Source organism: Pogoniulus pusillus, chromosome 19 (genome assembly GCF_015220805.1).
Source record: "Pogoniulus pusillus isolate bPogPus1 chromosome 19, bPogPus1.pri, whole genome shotgun sequence".
NCBI classification, from domain to species: domain Eukaryota; kingdom Metazoa; phylum Chordata; class Aves; order Piciformes; family Lybiidae; genus Pogoniulus; species Pogoniulus pusillus.
In genome coordinates, this window is record NC_087282.1 from 23924313 (window position 1) to 23942032 (window position 17720).

The window sequence follows — 17720 nt, forward strand, 5'->3', positions numbered from 1 at the left end:
AGGCAGCTGCAGGCAGCAATGAGCTCTGCCCTCAGCCTCCTCTGCTGCAGGCTGCACCCCCCCAGCTCCCTCAGCCTCTCCTCACAGGGCTCTGCTCCAGGCCCCTCCCCAGCCTTGCTGCCCTGCTCTGGACACCTTCCAGCACCTCAACATCTCTCTGCAATGGAGGAGCCCAGAACTGGACACAGCACTCCAGGGATGGCCTGAGTGTTTAAGCAGCTGTGAGGCACACTCAAAGCATGGGGGGGAAAATGCAAGTTGTCCTCACCCTCATTTTTGGCTTTGGCTTTGGTCAGAGGTGGTTTTTATTCAGGAGGGGCTGAGCTTGGGGAGAGATGAAAGCAAGAGAGGGCAAGTTCATCTGTTTATTTTCTCACAGACCATGAAGACGAAATGAAGAAGTGATTAAACCAACAGACTCTCTTTAATAAATTAATAGCAGCATCACAAAACCCTGATGTGAAATGACCCAAAGGAGGTTGGGTAAGTGACAGTATTCAACCATTCCAAAAACCTTTTCACTTGCTGGCCAGGAGAGAAGGCAGGGGCCAGGAGGCAGTGCCCTTGTCCATCTGTCCGGACAAGCGCTGTAGGTCAGCTGAGCAGCCAAGGTCCAGACTTACAGCCCTGGAATTCATTTAAAAACCTTTACAAAAACTCTGTGAGTTCTCTGTTCAGCTCTCATTATTTACCTCCAGGCAGAGCAGGTTCCCCTCGTGCCCACAGCCCAGAACCAGCAAGGGTAGGACCCGAAGGCTCCTGTGCCATGCGTGGCCTTCCGCTGAGTTTGGGGCGCTGTGGGAGATGAGCTGTTCACACACCACATGTGTGCCAGCAGTTACTGCAGTTCAGCTTATTGCTAAGTGCTTTCCAAGCCTCTGGTTGGCTTTTAAGGGTATATATATATCTGTATATATATATCTCTCTATATATGTATATATATATGTACACAGTCAGACATATATACACACACATATACAGGTCTGCAAAGGAGAGCGATGAACCGAGGTGAACCAAGGACTTCAAAGCAATGTGAGCCTTTCTGAGCTGCCTCTGCTCCGTGAGACAATCAAACCAGACTCAGTGCAAAGGGCAGGCCCTGAAGGCACAAGCTTGTGTCTCTGGCCACTCCTTTTCCTACTGGTTAGCAGCCCTCTTTGGAGAGGCGAGTTCCCAAGCCTTCAAGCCCAGAGTGTGTCAGCAGAGGGGAACGTGCTGCATCTCCCCTGCCTTCTGCGAGGAGGAAAGTAGGCTCCACACTGGCCCTCCTGCCTGCATGGAAGTACTCTCAGGAAGGGATGAGGGAGGAGGAAGGACTATCAGACTCAGTGCATCATGCTGGCACAGCTCAGAAGCAGAGGCAACCCATGTGTTGTACTCCAAGAGTGGGCTCGGCGAGGCTGTTGCTCGCAATGCAGCACACTCAGCACACAGCAGCACTTCCCATTTCTTCTCTAAGTTGGGTGGGATGAACACAACAAGTTTAGGGTACAAGCAGCTCTTGCCAGCAAATTGCAATTTACCCATGCCCAGTGAAAGCTTTGCTGGTCTGAAGTCTTTCATAGCCAGAGATCATAGACTGGTAGAATTGTCAGGGCTGGAAGGGACCTCAAGGATCAGCCTGTTCCAACCCCCCTGCCATGGGCAGGGACACCTCACACTAGAGCAGGCTGCCCAGAGGCATATTCAGCCTGGCCTTAATAACTTCCAGGGTGTTGAGGCTTCCACCAGCTCCCTGGGTAACCTGTTCCAGTGTCTCTCATGGTGAAGAACTTCTTCCCAACATCCAATCTGCACCTACCTGCTTCTAGTGTTCCTCCATTCCCCCCAGTGCTATCCCTACCTGACACCCTAAAAACTCCCTCCCCAGCTTCCATGAAGCCCCCTTCAGATAATGGAAGGCCACAATAAGGTCTCCCCAGAGCCTTCTCTCCAAATTGAACAGCCACAACTCCCTCAGTTTCTCCTCACAGCAGAGCAGCTCCAGCCCTCTGCTCATCCTCATGGACCTTCTCTGGACACCTTCCAGCACCTCCAGATCTTTCCTGCAATAGTGACTCCAGAACTGGACACAGTACTGAAGGCTGGGTCTCAGCAGGGTGGAGTAGAGGTGGGGAATCCCCTCCCTCACCCTGCTGGCCACATTTCTCTTGCTGCAGCTTGGTGCTAAAGGCATTGTTGTTGGGTGGCCACTGCAGCATCTGGCTTAGTTAATGAAGATGTCAAACACTTGCAGGTAGAATCTGGCTGTGGACAGCACTCCACAGAAGGAGAACTGCACAGAAGGCATCACCCTAGGGGCACAGTGCCAGGAAGACAGGATGTTTTGGAGGCAGAGAGGGAAGTTAATTCAAAGTATCTATGGTGTGAATGAAAAGCAAATTACTGAAGCTGCCTTAAGTGCCACCGTGGCTGCTCTGGCTCAGCTCTCAGTGGTATTAATACAATACCCTATCATGTGCCTGGGGAGTCAAATGGACTGGAGCAAATTGAAAGCTTGATTCAGATTAATCTTCCACGTAGACCAGCTCCAGGTCTGCTTCCTTCCAGTCCCTGGTCGTTGTTTGCTTTTTGAACCACATCAGCAGCAGATTGCTCCGGTCACATCCTCTGTCCAGCTCTGCCCACCCCATCCAGAGGCAGAAGAAAGGAGCAAGGACCTCTGCTTATGCCTCTCTGCTGTGTCCTTCAGCTCACAGCACCAGCTGCACAGGAGCTCCTGCTCTCCACCTGCAGCAGTGGTTTATCATCATCCTGCAAGCCCCATGAGGTTGAAAACCAAATGTTGTAGAAGCTAAGGAATAAATAGATGTGAGGACTGAGCTCTTGCAAAGCCAGAGTGCTCTTCTCCAGGTCAACCCAAGACCCTGATCATCCAAGCAACCTGTGGAGGCAGTGCCTTCCATACTGAGCACAGCCTGCTCCTTCCCACAGCTGATGTTTAACTCTAAGACCCAGGGAGGGCTTCCCATAAATCTGAAGGTCTGCATTTGTCAGCTGGTTGAAGCAGATGACTAAGGCTTCTCACACTGCTCCCACGAGTGTGCAAGTGATCCCAGCCAGGGTCACACACAACTGGGTGCAACCCTTCCTGAGGAGAGCTGGAGCCTCCTGGGGAATGGGAAGAAAAGAAGAGGATTGGAGAGGAAGTCAACATCTAGCAGGGATCCCTTGGAAAGAGGATTAGAGAGGGAGTGAGGGAGTCAAAATCTATCAGAGATCTCCTGGAAAGAAAAGAAGAGGATTGGAGAGGGAATAGAAATCTATCAGAGATGCCTTGGAAAGAAAAGAAGAAGATTGGAAAGTGAGTCAAAATCTAGCAGAGATCCCTTAGAAAGAAAAGAAGAGGACTGGAGAGGGAATAGAAATCTAGGAGAGATCCTTTGGAAAGGAAATGGTTGGAGAAGGAGTAAAAATCTGGCAGAGATCCTTTGGAAAGAAAAGAGGAGGATTGGAGAGGAAGTCAAAATCTATCAGGTGTCCCTTGAAAAGTAAAGAAGAGGGCTGGAGATGGAGTCAAAATCTGGCAGAGATCCTTTGGGAAAAAAAGAAGAGGATTGGAGTGGGAATAGAAATCTAGGAGAGATCCCTTGGAAAGCAAAGTAGAGGATTGGAGAAGGAGTCAAAATCTAGCAGAGAACCCTTGGAAAGAAGAGGACTGGAGAGGGAGCCAAATTCTGGCAGAGATCCCTTGGAAAGAAGAGGATTGGAAGGGGAGTCAAAATCTATCAGAGACCCTTTGGGAAGAAAAGAAGAGGACTGGAGAGGGAATAGAAATCTAGGAGAGATCCCTTGGAAAGAAGAGGATTGCGGAGGGGGAGTCAAAATCTATCAGACATCCCTTGGAAAGAAGGGAAGTGGACTGGAGAGGGAATAGGACTCTACCCGAGGTGCCCTGAGGCGCCAGGGTGCCCAGCATGCCAGCAAGCCATACCCCCCGCAGGCCGTGTCGGGCCAGGTGCCTGCAGAGCCGCGGGCTGCTGTGCTGTCCCTCCGCCAGCTCTCCGTGCAGCCTGGCACAGCGCAGCCCAGGCTGAGGGCCCAGAATCACTGCCAGCTGGCAAAGAGAGAGGTCCTGCTGGGCGCGGGGGAGCGTGTCCCGCAGCTGACCACCGCCGTGCCGCTCCGCGCCCCCGCAGCCACCCCTGAGGGGAGCAGCCAGCGCCGGCAGGTCAGGGGTTCTGGGCTGCTTCTTTTTTTGCTCATGCATTGGAAGAGGAATTCAGACTTTCTTTTGGGGGGGGGTCTGTGTGTCCATGACATTATGCAAGGTCACTGAGAGTTAACAGCAAATACAGAGCCTTAACCTTCGCTGCAGTGCATTCATAGATGGGATTTTCAGTACCCAACTGGAGGGACAAACTTCCCTTCTTTTTGGGGGGGTATTTTTTGCTTGTCTTAAAAAAAAAAAATAGCTGTGTTCAGAATGCAGTATTTACATTGTCCTTGGACCATTTCTTTTACACCATGTATTGTTTTCTTTTTTGCCTTCAGATACACCTTAGCCAAACCAAAAAAATCCCCAAAACCCAAACCCAAACCCAAAAAGCAAAGAAAAGAAAGCAAAGGGACCAAGGGGGCACCTTCAGACGCAGCTCACCCTTTCGCTCACAACGTTACAGCTGTTTATAGAGAGCTCTGAAGTGCCAGGCTGCATTTCCAGGCCCTCCTCGGGCTCGTCCAGCTCCACGCTGTTGAAGTCGTTGCCGTTGCGGTAGCTGGTCAGAGTCAGGTCCTTGCCGTAGAGAGCGGTGGAGGCTACGTTCAGGCACTGGTTCTGCCTGAGCGCCGCCTTGTGGCCGCCCCGGTAGCGGCAGCGGATGTAGCTGGAGAAAGCCCTGCGGTAGGTCTTGTTGAAGAGGGTGTAGACCAGGGGGTTGACCCCGGAGCACACGTAGCCCACCCACACGAAGACGTCCAGCAGCTCGCCCAGCAGGGCCCTGTCGCAGGCCTCCTTGCACAGCACAGACATGACGTTGGTGATGAAGAAGGGGCACCACATGACGAGGAAGAGGAAGAAGACGATGCCCAGCACCTTGGAGGCCCTGCGCTCGTTGTTGATGGACTGCATGGTGCCCTTGCGGAACAGCACCGCCTCCTTGCTCACCGGGGAGTTCAGGTGGGAGGCCCCCTCGTGGTTGTGCAGCATGGAGATGTGCTCTGGGTTGTTCTCCTTCTTGAGGCAGTTGACGCTGCTCCTCCTCTGCTTGGACGCCTCCCCGCACATGAACACCATCGCCTGCCGCTGCAGCACCTGCACAGTCAGGCAGTAGGTGATCACCATGATGATGAGGGGGATGAAGAAGGCCATGAAGGATCCGATCAGGACGAAGTTCTCGTCGTTGAGGACGCAGGTCCCATTGACAAACACCCTGGAGTCATCCTGCAAACCAATAACTGGAATGGGCATAGATATTCCTAGAGGAAGGAGACCAGAGAAGAGACTGTTACCTGCAGGGGTGGGGGCTCTGGAGAGGGAGCAGAGGGCAGGCAGCTCCTGCAGGCCTCCTGCACGCTGGCTGAAGCTGGCACAAGCAGGGGGCACTGCTCCCAGATGGAAGGGGCAGACCTCACCTAACAGCACTCCTGAGAGTGTGGCTCCAGGCCATGAACAACTCCTGAGAGAGCAGCTCCAGGACATGGACATCTCCTGAGAGAGCAGCTCCAGGACATGAACAAAACCTGAGAGAGCAGCTCCAGGACATGGACAATTCCTGAGAGAGCAGCTCCAGGACATGAACAAAACCTGAGAGAGCAGCTCCAGGACATGGACAATTGCTGAGAGAGCAGCTCCAGGACATGGACATCTCCTGAGAGAGCAGCTCCAGGCCATGAACAACTCCTGAGAGAGCAGCTCCAGGACATGGACATCTCCTGAGAGAGCAGCTCCAGGACATGAACAAAACCTGAGAGAGCAGCTCCAGGACATGGACAATTCCTGAGAGAGCAGCTCCAGGACATGACAAAACCTGAGAGAGCATCTCCAGGACATGGACAATTGCTGAGAGAGCAGCTCCAGGACATGGACATCTCCTGAGAGAGCAGCTCCAGGACAGGGACAATTCCTGAAAGAGCAGCTCCAGGACATGGACAATTCCTGAGAGAGCAGCTCCAGGACATGAACAAAACCTGAGAGAGCAGCTCCAGGACATGGACAATTGCTGAGAGAGCAGCTCCAGGACATGGACATCTCCTGAGAGAGCAGCTCCAGGCCATGAACAAAACCTGAGAGAGCAGCTCCAGGACATGGACAATTCCTGAGAGAGCAGCTCCAGGACATGAACACTCTGCCAGGAGAAAGGCCTTGGAGTGGTGGTGGGCAGCAAGTTCTGCATGGGCAGCAATGTGCCCTGGTGGCCAAGAGGGCCAAGGGCATCCTGGGGGGCAGCAGGAAAAGTGTGGCCAGCAGGGCTGGGGAGGTTCTCCTCTCCCTCTGCTCTGCCTGCTGAGACCACAGCTGCAATGCTGTGTCCAGTTCTGGACTCCCTAGCTCAGGAGGGACAGAGACCTGCTGGAGAGAGCCCAGTGCAGAGCCATGAGGATGAGTGGGGGACTTGAGCATCTCCTGTGGAGAGAGCCTGAGAGCCCTGGGGCTGGTTAGTGTGGAGAGGAGAAGGCTGAGAGCAGATCTGATCAGTGAGCACAAATAGCTGAGGGGTGGGGGTCAGTGCCTGGGGCCAAGCTCTTTTCAGTGGTGCACAACAGTAAGCCAAGAAGCAGTGGATGCAAACTGGAAGCCCTGGAGCAGGCTTCCAGAGAGGCTATGGAGTCTCCTGCTCTGGAGACTTTCCAACCCCACCAGGATGCATTCCTGTGTGCCCTGCCCTGTGTGTCCTGCTGTGGCAGGGTGGGGTTGGGCTGGATGATCTCTGGAGGTCCCTTCCAGCCTCCAATGTCCTGCGACTCTGCAGGAGCAGCTGCAGCCAGCATAGCAAACACAGCACAACTCCTCTAGCAAGGTCTTTCTCCAGCAGGCCCTGCAGGCTGTGGGTGCGTGTAGCAAAGGCAGGCATCAGCCTGCTCTGCCCCAGCTGGCCACTCTGTGCCTGCCAGCTTGGAGGGGTGTGGAAATCACTGACATGGAGCAGACAGCAACAAAGAGGAGAATTAACAACATGCAAAAGAATTGCAGCTAAGGGATTGAGAAGAGAGCTTCTGAAAGGCATCACAATAATCCTGAGCCAAAAGTGTTCACTTTGCCATGGGATCATGGACACAGAAGCATGAAAGACCCAACCCCTGCCATGGGCAGTCACACCTCCCACCAGCACAGCTTGCTCAAGGCCTCATCCAGCCTGGCCTGCAGCACCTCCAGGCAGGGGCAGCCACAGCCTCCCTGGGCAACCTGTGCCAGTCTCAACAATCTCTTCCTCCTCTCCACTCTCACTCTCCCCTCTCCCAGCTCAAAACCATTGTCCCTCAGCCTGACACTCCCAGCCCTTGTCACAAGTCTCTCCCCAGCTCTCCTGCAGCCCCTTCAGGCACTGCAAGGTTGCTCTGAGCTCTCCCTGCAGCCTTCTCTTCTCCAGGCTGCACAGCCCCAACTCTCCCAGCCTGTCCCCACAGCAGAGCTTCTGCAGCCTCTGATCACCTTGGTGGCTTCCTCTGGCCCCTCTGCAGCAGCTCCAGGTGGTTCTTGTGCTGTGTTCCCCAGCACTGGAGGCAGTGCTGCAGGTGAGGGCTGAGCAGAGCAGAGTGGAGGGGCAGAATCCCCTCCCTGTGCTGCTGCTCTCCCTGCTCTGGCTGCAGCCAGCACACAGCTGGCTCTGGGCTGCAGCCACCAGTGCTGGCTGCTGGGCACCTTGGCACCAACTGACACCCCCAAGGCCTTCTCCTGCAGGCTGCTCTCAGCCACTTCTTGTCCAACCTGTATTTGTGCTTGGGATTGCCCTGACCCAGGCATAGGACCTTGCCCTTGGTTGACTTGGGCTCACCCCTGCAGCCTGTCCAAGTCCCTCTGGATGCCATCCCTTCCCTCCAGCCTGTCAGCTGGCCTCACACCTTGACTGCCTCAGTCCCACTCTTCATGTCACCAACAAAGACGTTGAGAAGCACTGGTCCCAGTACTAACTCCTCAGGGACTCCACTTGTCACTGGTCTGCATTTGGACACTGAGCCACTGGCCACAGCTCTCTGAGTGCAGCCACCCAGCCAATGCCTTTTCCAGCCACTGCCTCCTGGCTTTCTGGGTCCTCATCAGCTACCTCAGTGCAAGCAGAGTGTGGTCTCTGCAAGCTCTTCTGCCCAGCAACATCCGCCCTAGGCAGTGTGAAACTGAGGAGCAGCCCAGAGACAGCCTTGCTCCTGTTCTTAGAGGAGTCAGTTACACAGCCAGATGGGAAGCTGCAGCATGCAGCCTCCTGCTTCCTACCCCTCTGACCTGAATCCAGGGCTGAAACTGGAGCAGCAGGCAACAGAAGAGCAGAAAAGCAGCTAAAACTGTAATCAGGTTGACATGAGAGTCTGGAATCAGCAGCCCAGCTCCAAGCCCTCCAGCTGAAAGTGAGGTGGATTTAAAGGACTCAGTTATAACATAGAACACAGGAACAAGTGGAGCACAGCTCCCAGCTCCTCCTCAGCCCCATGCAGGCTAACAGCCCTGGGAAGGCACTTGCTGGTCTACCCTGGAGGCACAGCACTTTTTAGAGCCATGGGCTTCATGGCACAGAAGAGATTAAGAGCATTCTTGGATGCCTCTTCCCCTCCAGCATCCCCCAGCACAGCTGCTTTGCCCTGGATTCCAGGCAGCCAGGGAGCAGTCCCGCATGGAGGGCACTGCAGGTGGCCACAGTCCATGCCCTGTGGTGCCCGGGCAGAGCAGACAGCTTGTCCAGCCTGAAGCACAGCACTTATTTGCCCCCCACACAGCCAGCTGCTGGCTTGTCCTGGTGGAGTGAGAGTCAAAGAAGGAAATCATTTTGAGTAGCTCTAATCCAGATGCATTTACTTCATCATAGAACTGCTGAGGCTGCAAGAGACCTCTGAGATCGTCAAGTCCAAGCTCCCCTGGAGCTCACAGTGTCACCACTGCTGCTTTGCCACTGCATCACATCCCTCAGCACCACATCCATCAGTCTTTGAAACTGCTCCAGGGATGGGGACTCCACCAGCTCCCAGGGCAGCCTGTGCCAGTGCCTGAGAGCCCTTGCTGACAAGACAGCTTTCCTTATGCCCAACCTGAACGTTCCCTGGCACTACTCGAGGCCATTTCCTCTTGTTCTGTCACTATTGCATGTGAGAAGAGCCCAACCCCCACCTTACTGCAGCCTCCTTGCAGAGAGTTAGTTGCAGGCAATGAGCTCTGCCCCCAGCCTCCTCTTCCCCACTCTGAACCCCACCCCACAAGGGAGAAGGATGCTGCTGGAGGAGCTGCCAGCACACAGTGGTTCAGCTGGCAGCAGGCCTGCAGCACTGCTGAATGTGCAGCACTGCTCCCACATGCACCCCTGCAGCACTGCTGAATGTGCAGCACTGCTCCCACATGCATGTTATGTCTCAGCAGTTGGAAGAGAAAAAGATTATCAAGAGCAGCCAGGGTGGATTCACCAAGGGGAAATAAGACTTGGCTAACCTGAGAGCATCCCAGCAGGCTGCAACCAGATGGGCAGCTGCAGGGAGAGCAGAGCATGGAGTCTGCACTGACCTTAGCAAGGCTTTGGACACTGTCTCCTGTGACACCCTTGTGAGCAAGCTCAGGAGGTGTGGGATGGACAAACAGACAGGGAGATGGGTCAGAAACTGGCATACAACAGAGTGCAAAGAGTGATGGTGCTCAACAGTGCAGGTCCAGCTGCAGAGCTGTACCCAGTGGAGTCCCCCAGGGATCAGTGCTGGGTCCAGTCCTGCTCAGCATCTTCGTCAGTGCCATTGCTGAGGGCACAGACAGACAGAGTCTGCTCAGCAGCTTTGCTGCTGACACCAAGCTGGGAGGCTTGGCTGAGACAGCTGCAGGCTGTGAGGCCATCCAGAGAGACTTGGGCAGACAGAGCTGGGCACAGAGGAACCAAAGCAGCTCCAACAAGGACAAGGCAGAGTCCTGCACCTGGGGAGGAAGAATAAACTGCAGCAGGACAGGCTGGGAGGTGACTGCTGGAGAGCAGCCCTGTGGAGAGGAACCTGGGGGGGCTGGGGAGAACATCCATGGGGCAGCAATGTGCCCTGGTGGGCAAGAAGGCCAATGGGGTCCTGGGGGGCATTAGGAAGAGTGTGGCCAGCAGATGGAAGGAGATTCTCCTGCCCCTCTGCTCTGCCCTGGTCAGGCCCCACCTGGAATATTGCATCCTGGTCTGGGCTCCCCAGGTCAAGAGGGACAGGGATCTGCTGGAGAGAGTCCAAGGGAGGGCTACAAGGATGCTGAAGGGACTGCAGAGGCTGAGAGCCCTGGGGCTCACGAGTGAGGCAGAGATGATGCTCTGGACGTGGAGTAAGAGATGCTCTGCACAGATAAAACGACCCCCAAATGAGTGCAAACACAGCTCTGTGAAGCACTCACTGCCTTGCCAGAGCAAGAGCAAGCTGGGAGGTGCACATCCACACTCACAGAATGCAGACTGAAGTGAAAACCAACTCTGGTTAAGGTCTTCTGCTCTTTAAGATCTTCTTTTTGTTGTTTGATACTGCTCTGTTGTTTAATGTCTCCCTGTTTCCTGGTCAATAGCAGCCTGTTCTGGTCAAGGTCTCCTCTTCAAGGTCTTCTTATCCTGTTTAATATCTCCTTTTCCTCCTGTCTGCCTTTTCTGTTGAAGATCTTCTTGTTCTGCTTAGGATCTCCTTTCCCATGTCTGCCTTTGCTCTTTAAGAGATTTCTTTTCTGCTTAGTATCTTCTTCTTTTTAGTTCCCTTAAGAGCTTTTCCTGCTTAAGAGCTTCTCTTCCTGATTAGGACCTTCTTTTTCTCCCTAAGATCTCTCCCAGGTTAAGATCTTTTTCTCTTTGAGATCTTCCTTTCTTTAGTAAATCCCCATGGGATTTAAGATCTCTCTCTGTTTAGTGCCTTCTCTTCTTGTGCAAGATCTTTTTCTCTCTAAGACCTTCCTTTCTTTGGCAAACTCCCACGGGACTGACAGAGGTTCCCTGGAAGATGGAATCCCTGATGGTCCTTCCCACTAAGGCAGGAAGCAGCTTCCATTCATTCCTCCCCACATTCCCAGGCAAGAGACATTTCAGTTCCCTGAGGGACAACAACCTCACTAAGGGAAGCAGAGGCTTGCACATGGCTTTGCTCTGCCTCTCCACGTGTGGGGTTGCCAGGGCTGAGCACAGCCAGGGTCAGGTTTTGCTACAGGTACCTGAGCTCAGCAGTGTCTCGGGATCCAAAGTCCCCTGTGGTCCATGGCAAGGGTTCAGCTGATGCAGGAGGGTTCTGGACCTCCCTGCCACCCTCCTGGCATTTATACACACCGAAAAACCCAAGAAAACAGAGGAAAAGCCCTGTGAGGAGAGGCTGAGGGAGCTGGGGGGGTGCAGCCTGCAGCAGAGGAGGCTCAGGGCAGAGCTCATTGCTGCCTGCAGCTGCCTGCAGGGAGGCTGTAGCCAGGTGGGGTTGGGCTCTGCTGCCAGGCAGCCAGCAGCAGAAGAAGGGGACACAGCCTCAAGCTGTGGCAGGGCAGGTCTGGGCTGGATGTTGTTAGGAAGTTGTTGTCAGAGAGAGTGATTGGCACTGGAATGGGCTGCCCAGGGAGGTGGTGGAGTGGCTGTGGCTGGAGGTGCTGAAGCCAAGCCTGGCTGGGGCACTGAGTGCCATGGTCTGGTTGGTTGGGCAGGGCTGGGCTGCAGCAAGAGCAGTGTGGGCAGCAGGGCAGGGCAGGGGATTCTGCCCCTTGGTTCTGCTCTCCTGCTTAATTCTGTGGTTCTCTGTACCGAGGAGGTGCTTAACACAGGATATCAGAGAGTGAAACCTGGGGAGGCCTTATAGAGCCCTTGGTGTGTAATCCACCCTCCCTGCTGGGCAGGAGCAGGTCAGAGCCTGGGAAGGGCTCTGCATTGTGCCTCCACGGGAAGAGGGCTCTGGATGCCAGCTCAGCAGGCTGCACTGATTCCTTCCCTCTGATCTGCAGGGCCCTGCAGGTAATTCTGGCCTCAGCTCAGGAGCAGGCAGTGCTGTGGCTGAGAGAGCAGCTGGCCAAGAGAGCCAATGGCATCCTGACCTGCATCAGGAGCAGTGTGGCCAGCAGGACAAGGGAGGTTATTCTGCCCCTGTACTCAGCACTGGTCAGGCCACACCTTGAGTACTGTGTCCAGTTCTGGGCTCCTCAATTCAAGAGAGATGTTGAGTTGCTGGAACATGTCCAGAGAAGGGCAACAAAGCTGGTGAGGGGCCTGGAGCACAAACCCTATGAGGAGAGGCTGAGGGAGCTGGGGGGGTGCAGCCTGCAGCAGAGGAGGCTCAGGGCAGAGCTGATTGCTGCCTGCAGCTGCCTGAAGGGAGGCTGTAGCCAGGTGGGGTTGGGCTCTTCTCCCAGGCAACCAGCAATAGAACAAGGGGACACAGTTTCAAGTTGTGCCAGGGGAAGTATAGGCTGGATATTAGGAGGAAGTTGTTGGCAGAGAGAGTGATTGGCATTGGAATGGGCTGCCCAGGGAGGTGGTGGAGGCACCGTCCCTGGAGGTGTTCAAGCAAAGCCTGGCTGAGGCACTTAGTGCCATGGTCTGGTTGACTGGCTAGGGCTGGGTGCTAGGTTGGACTGGCTGAGCCTGGAGGTCTCTTCCAACCTGGTTGATTCTGTGATTCTATGATTCTGGCCTTGCTGGGAACTGCCTTCCTTCAGCCTAGCTGGGAACCAACCTCCTCCAGCTTGGCAGAGCTCCTCTGGGTCCAGGGAGAGCTCAGAGCTGCAGGTCACCATCTGCAGGGGAGCGGCAGGCAGGCTGGGGAGGGACTGCTCAGAAGGGGCTGTGGGGACAGGCTGAGGGCAGTGGTTTGGCAGTGGAGCAGGGCAGAGTTAGGTTGGGCATGAGGAGGGAGTTGTGCAGAGTGAGGGTGGGCAGAGCCTGGCACAGGCTGCCCAGGGCTGTGCTTGAGGCCCCATCCCTGCAGCCATTCCAGCTCAGGTTTGATGGGACTCTGAGCAACCTGATGTGGTGGGCATTGTCCCTGCTGCCTGCAGGGGGCTGCACAAGGTGCCCTTGGAGGGTCCCTTCCAGCCCAATGCCATCTGTGACTCAGTGATCTGAGGCCACCTTTGCCTGCTCCAGAGCTCCAGCACTCCCACGGTGCTCCAGCTCCTCAGTGTTCTTCTTGGAGTGAGGAGCCCAGACCTTAACAGAGCTGCATGCAGACCCCCTCGTTGGAGGTGGCCCAAGGTCACCCTCCTGAGAGCAGAGAGCAGGGGTGGGGAGGTGGCTAAGGCCACCTGCTACTGGTGAAAACCTTGGCAAGAGTGCAAAGTCTGAGTTTCAAAACTGAGGCTCTGGCAGCCAGCTCACAAAGAGGCAGAGGACCACAGACTGCTCTGGCTTGGAGGGCAGCTCCACAGCTCACCCAGCCCAGCCCCTGCACTCAGCAGGGACATCTTCCTCTAGAGCAGGCTGCCCACAGCCCTGTCCAGCCTCACCTTCAGTATCTCCAGACGTGGGGCCCCAACCACCTCCCTGGCAACCTGCTGCAGTGTTCCAGCAGCCTCCTGGTGCAGAACTTGTTCCTCACAGCCAATCTCAACCTGCTCTGCTCTCATTTCAAACCACTGCCCTCAGCCTGTCCCTGCAGCCTTTGGGAACAGTTCCTCTGCACCCTGCTTGGAGCCCCCCTCAGGTACTGGCAGGCTGCTCTGAGCTCTGCCTGGAGCCTTCTCTTCTGCAGGCTGAACAACCCCAGCTCCCTCAACTTGTGCCCACAGCAGAGGTTCTGCAGCCTTCTAATCACCTTTGTAGCCTCCTCTGGACCCTCTCCAGCAGCTCCAGGCCTCTCCTGTGCTGGGGTCCCACAGCTGGCCCCAGCCCTGCAGCTGAGGTCTCCCCAGAGCAGAGCAGAGGGGCAGGATCCCCTCTCACCACCTCTGCCCACACTGCTTTGGATGCAGCCCAGGCTGCCCTTGGCCTTCTGTGCTGCCAGTGCCCACTGCTGGCTCCTGCCCAGCTTCTCCCCACCAGCACCCCCAGGCCTTCTCTATCACCCCCTCCCCCAGCCTGGCTTGCCACCGGGGGCTGTTCCACTGTCAGCTGTGTGGCTATTTCTGCAGCCTGCATTTCTCTTTCCAGCCTCAGCACAGCTCTCTCCCTCACAGAACTCATCCTCAGAAGCCCACCCAGAACTTTCCAGCTTTCCAGCCCCCACTTTTTCTCCAGCTGAGCACAAAGGCCTCTTGCTCAGGTTCCATCTGCTGTAGCAGAGGACAACTGGCTGTGATGTGCTTGAAGCTGGAACAAAGGGCTTTGGAAGAGACCCACTGGCAAAGCCATTGCCAGCAGCCAGGAGGGCTCTGCTGTGCTGCCCTGCTGAAAAGCCTAATCACAGGTTTAGGCTTCTGCAGCCTGCCAAATTCCTCACTCCACGAGCAGTGAATCTCTGTGAAGCATTTTGCTCTCAGGGAAGTGGAATGCAAGAGCTGCTCAATTGAGATCAGTCACTTGCTTTTACACCTCCTATTTCCCATTCTGCCCCAGGAACTTTGCATGGGATGCATTTGAAAGCTGCTGCAGTGCCTCTGAGCAGGCTTTGGGGCAGGCAAACAGCCCAGCCCGGCCCCGAGTGCTGCTCTGGCTTGGGCACTTGGGCAGGCACAGAGCTGCACAAACTCTTTGGCCATACTGAAGGCAGAATTCATTCACTTCACTTATTGCAGCCTCTTGATGGCTGCTCGGATTGCATCAGGCCCTTCCAAATGCCTGGGAGGTAAGAGCTGGGAGACTGCAACGAGACACTTGGGCTGTGCTCTCCTCCTTCCTATCATGTTCAGTTTATTCCTGTCCCTGTCACAACTCTAAATCAATTTATGAAGTGAAAATGCTGATGCTAAAATAGGCTGAATGCATCCACAGAGCCACAGAACCACACAGCCACAGAGCTGCAGAGCCACAGTCACACAGCACATCCACTTGGCAGAGCCCCCAGGCCCACCCAGCACAGCTCTCAGCCCAGCACTGCAGGCTCAGCACCAAACCAGGTCCCTCAGCACCAGCTCTCAGCCCAGCACTGCAGGCTCAGCACCAAACCAGGTTCCTCAGCACCAGCTCCACAGGCTGCTGGAAGCCCCCAGGGATGGTGACTCCAGCACTGCCCTGGACAGCCTGTGCTAAGGTTTGAGAAGCCTTCCAGTGCAGAAATAACTTCCTGAGCTCCAGCCTGAGCCTCCCCTGGGGCAGCTTGGAGCCATTTCACAGAATCACAGAATCACAGAACCATAGATCCAGTCTCATGCAATGGTCTTGAGCAAATCTTAGCTCCAGCACAAGGCACAAGGCACAAGGCACAAGGCCCCAGCAGTTAAGATGGAACACAGCAGGTGCTTAGAATCATAGAATCATAGAGCCAAGCAGGCTGGCAGAGAGCTCCAGACTCAGCCAGCCCAACCTACCACCCAGCCCTGCCCAACCAACCAGACCATGGCACTCAGTGCCCCAGCCAGGCTTGGCTGCAACACCTCCAGCCACAGCCACTCCAACACCTCCCTGGGCAGCCCATTCCAGTGCCAGTCACTCTCTCTGACAACAACTTCCTAACAACATCCAGCCTAGACCTGCCCTGGCACAGCTTCAGGCTGTGTCCCCTTCTTCTGTTGCTGGCTGCCTGGCAGCAGAGCCCAACCCCACCTGGCTACAGCCTCCCTGCAGGCAGCTGCAGGCAGCAATGAGCTCTGCCCTGAGCCTCCTCTCCTGCAGGCTGCACATCCCCAGCTCCCTCAGCCTCTACCTCACCCCCAGCTGCTCCAGGCCCTTCTCCAGACCCTCAGTGTCCCTTAGTGAGGAGCCCACAACCCAGGGTGCTTTTCATTCTCCATTGCATGCAGCCTGTTGGGCAAACCCTGCTGCATGCCGTGGGGAGGGTGGAACTCCAGCAACATCTCAGTGCCCTGAGCAAAGTCTCTGGGGAGCATCAGTTCTGTCTGTGTCTTCAGAAACAAAACAACAAAGGATGCAAGCAGAGACTCCCTTGGGCCACTTGTTTCTAGAGCACAGAGAACAAACCAAGCCCACACACCCTGCACACCCTCTCAGCTACAGCCCCAGCAAAGCACAGCACACAGGTACAGCTGCAGTGCATCTCCCTCCCCAGCACAGGCAGGGAAGTGCTGCCCAGGGTGGCCCTCCACAGCCCTGTGTACTGCACCCTGCTGAGTGACTGAGCAAAACCTTCTCCCTAGAGACTTCTGGGTGCTGGGGAGCAAACAGAGCAGCCTCTGCCTTGCTGAGGGCTGCAAGCCAGCAGCATGCAAAGGGAAAGAGCAACTCCTCCTCCTTTCCAAGCTGTTCTCCTCAGTGGTCATTATTTCATCTGTGGCCTGATATTGTGCCAGGGGAGGGTCAGGCTGGAGATGAGGAAAGATTTATTTGGTGCACTTTTTCCTACTGTCCAGCCTAAGCCTGCCCAGCCTCAGCTTGAGGCCATTCCCTCTTGTTCTGTTCCCAGTCACCTGTGAGCAGAGCCCAGCAGCAGCCTCTGCACAGCCTCCTCTCAGGTGGCTGCAGCCAGCCATGAGCTCTGCCCTCAGCCTCCTCTCTTTCACACTCACCAGCCCCAGCTCCCTCAGCCTCTCCTCAGCACATTTACTCTCCAGGCCCTTCCTTGCCCTCCTCTGCTCTGGCTCCAGCACCTCCACATCTCTCTTGCACTGAGTGCCCAAACTGAGCTCAGCACAGGAGCTGTGGCCTCAGCAGAGCAGGGTCCAAGGGGACAGTGCCCTCCCTGCAGGGCACAGCATTTTAAATACAAATCAGGCTGCCCTTGGCCCCTGTGCTGCCTGTGCCCAGTGCTGCCTCCTGCCCAGCTCCTCCCCCACCAGCCCCCCCAAGGCCTTCTCTGCAGGGCTGCTCTCAGTCTCCTCACCCCAGCCTGCACTGCTACCCAGAGCTGCCCTGACCCAGGGGCAGGACCTTGCACTGTGCCCTGCGGTGCCTCACAGGCTCCCACAGCCCTTTCTCCCCCTGCTCTCTGCTGTGTTTGCTCAGCAGCTTTATGGAACCATTTGTCTGCATTACTGCTGCCATTGGCATATTGATCTGCCCCACAGCAGAGCTGTCTGAGCTCTGGGAGCGCTGCTGCCCTGACAAACGACTCCTTAGCGAGGTGCCTGACCCAGCCCAGCCTCCTTCCCAGCCATCACTTACTCCATCCCGGCAGGCAAGCCGGGGGCGGGGGGAGGGTGTGTGTGGGCATTGTTCTGACCATCCGCTACAAGAACAAGCCCTCAAGGAACGGAGAGAGCGAGAGCATCCCTCCCTGAGGCCGGTGAGAGCAGGAGCAGGTTGCTTACCTATGGAGATGGTCCAGACGGCAGCGATCTTCATGATGGCCTTGGTGCGGGAGTTGAAGCGGCTGTGCTCAATGGGGTTGCGGATTGCTACGTACCGGTCAAGAGAGATGGCACAGAGGTGCATGATGGATGCAGTGGAAAAGAGCACATCTAGGGAAATCCAGATAGGGCACAACTGGTTAGGCAAAGGCCAAGCATAATCTGAAACATAGAGAGAAAAGAAATGAAAGGAAAAACAAAACAACAAAAAAAAACAGAGAGAAAAGGAAACACTGAGGGCAGAGAGGGCACAGGGAGCCTGGGGGGAGAGGGC

The 17720-nt window shown here is 55.5% G+C and overlaps 1 protein-coding gene across 3 annotated transcripts in view; it reads right to left on the bottom strand.

Annotated features, from left to right (window-relative positions):
- Window positions 1-405: 405 nt before the first annotated feature.
- HTR2C (5-hydroxytryptamine receptor 2C) overlaps window positions 406-17720 on the bottom strand; it is a 268006-nt gene continuing 250691 nt past the window's right edge. For 2 of the 3 annotated variants that reach the window (XM_064159662.1, XM_064159661.1), the window contains 2 exons: window positions 17408-17608; window positions 406-5418 (listed from right to left, as the gene is read on the bottom strand). In XM_064159662.1, coding sequence (XP_064015732.1) covers window positions 4586-5418; window positions 17408-17608 — 1034 coding nt within the window. In that variant the 3' untranslated portion in view covers window positions 406-4585. The remainder of the gene's footprint in view (window positions 5419-17407; window positions 17609-17720) is intronic. The other variant, XM_064159663.1, reaches the window with a different exon arrangement.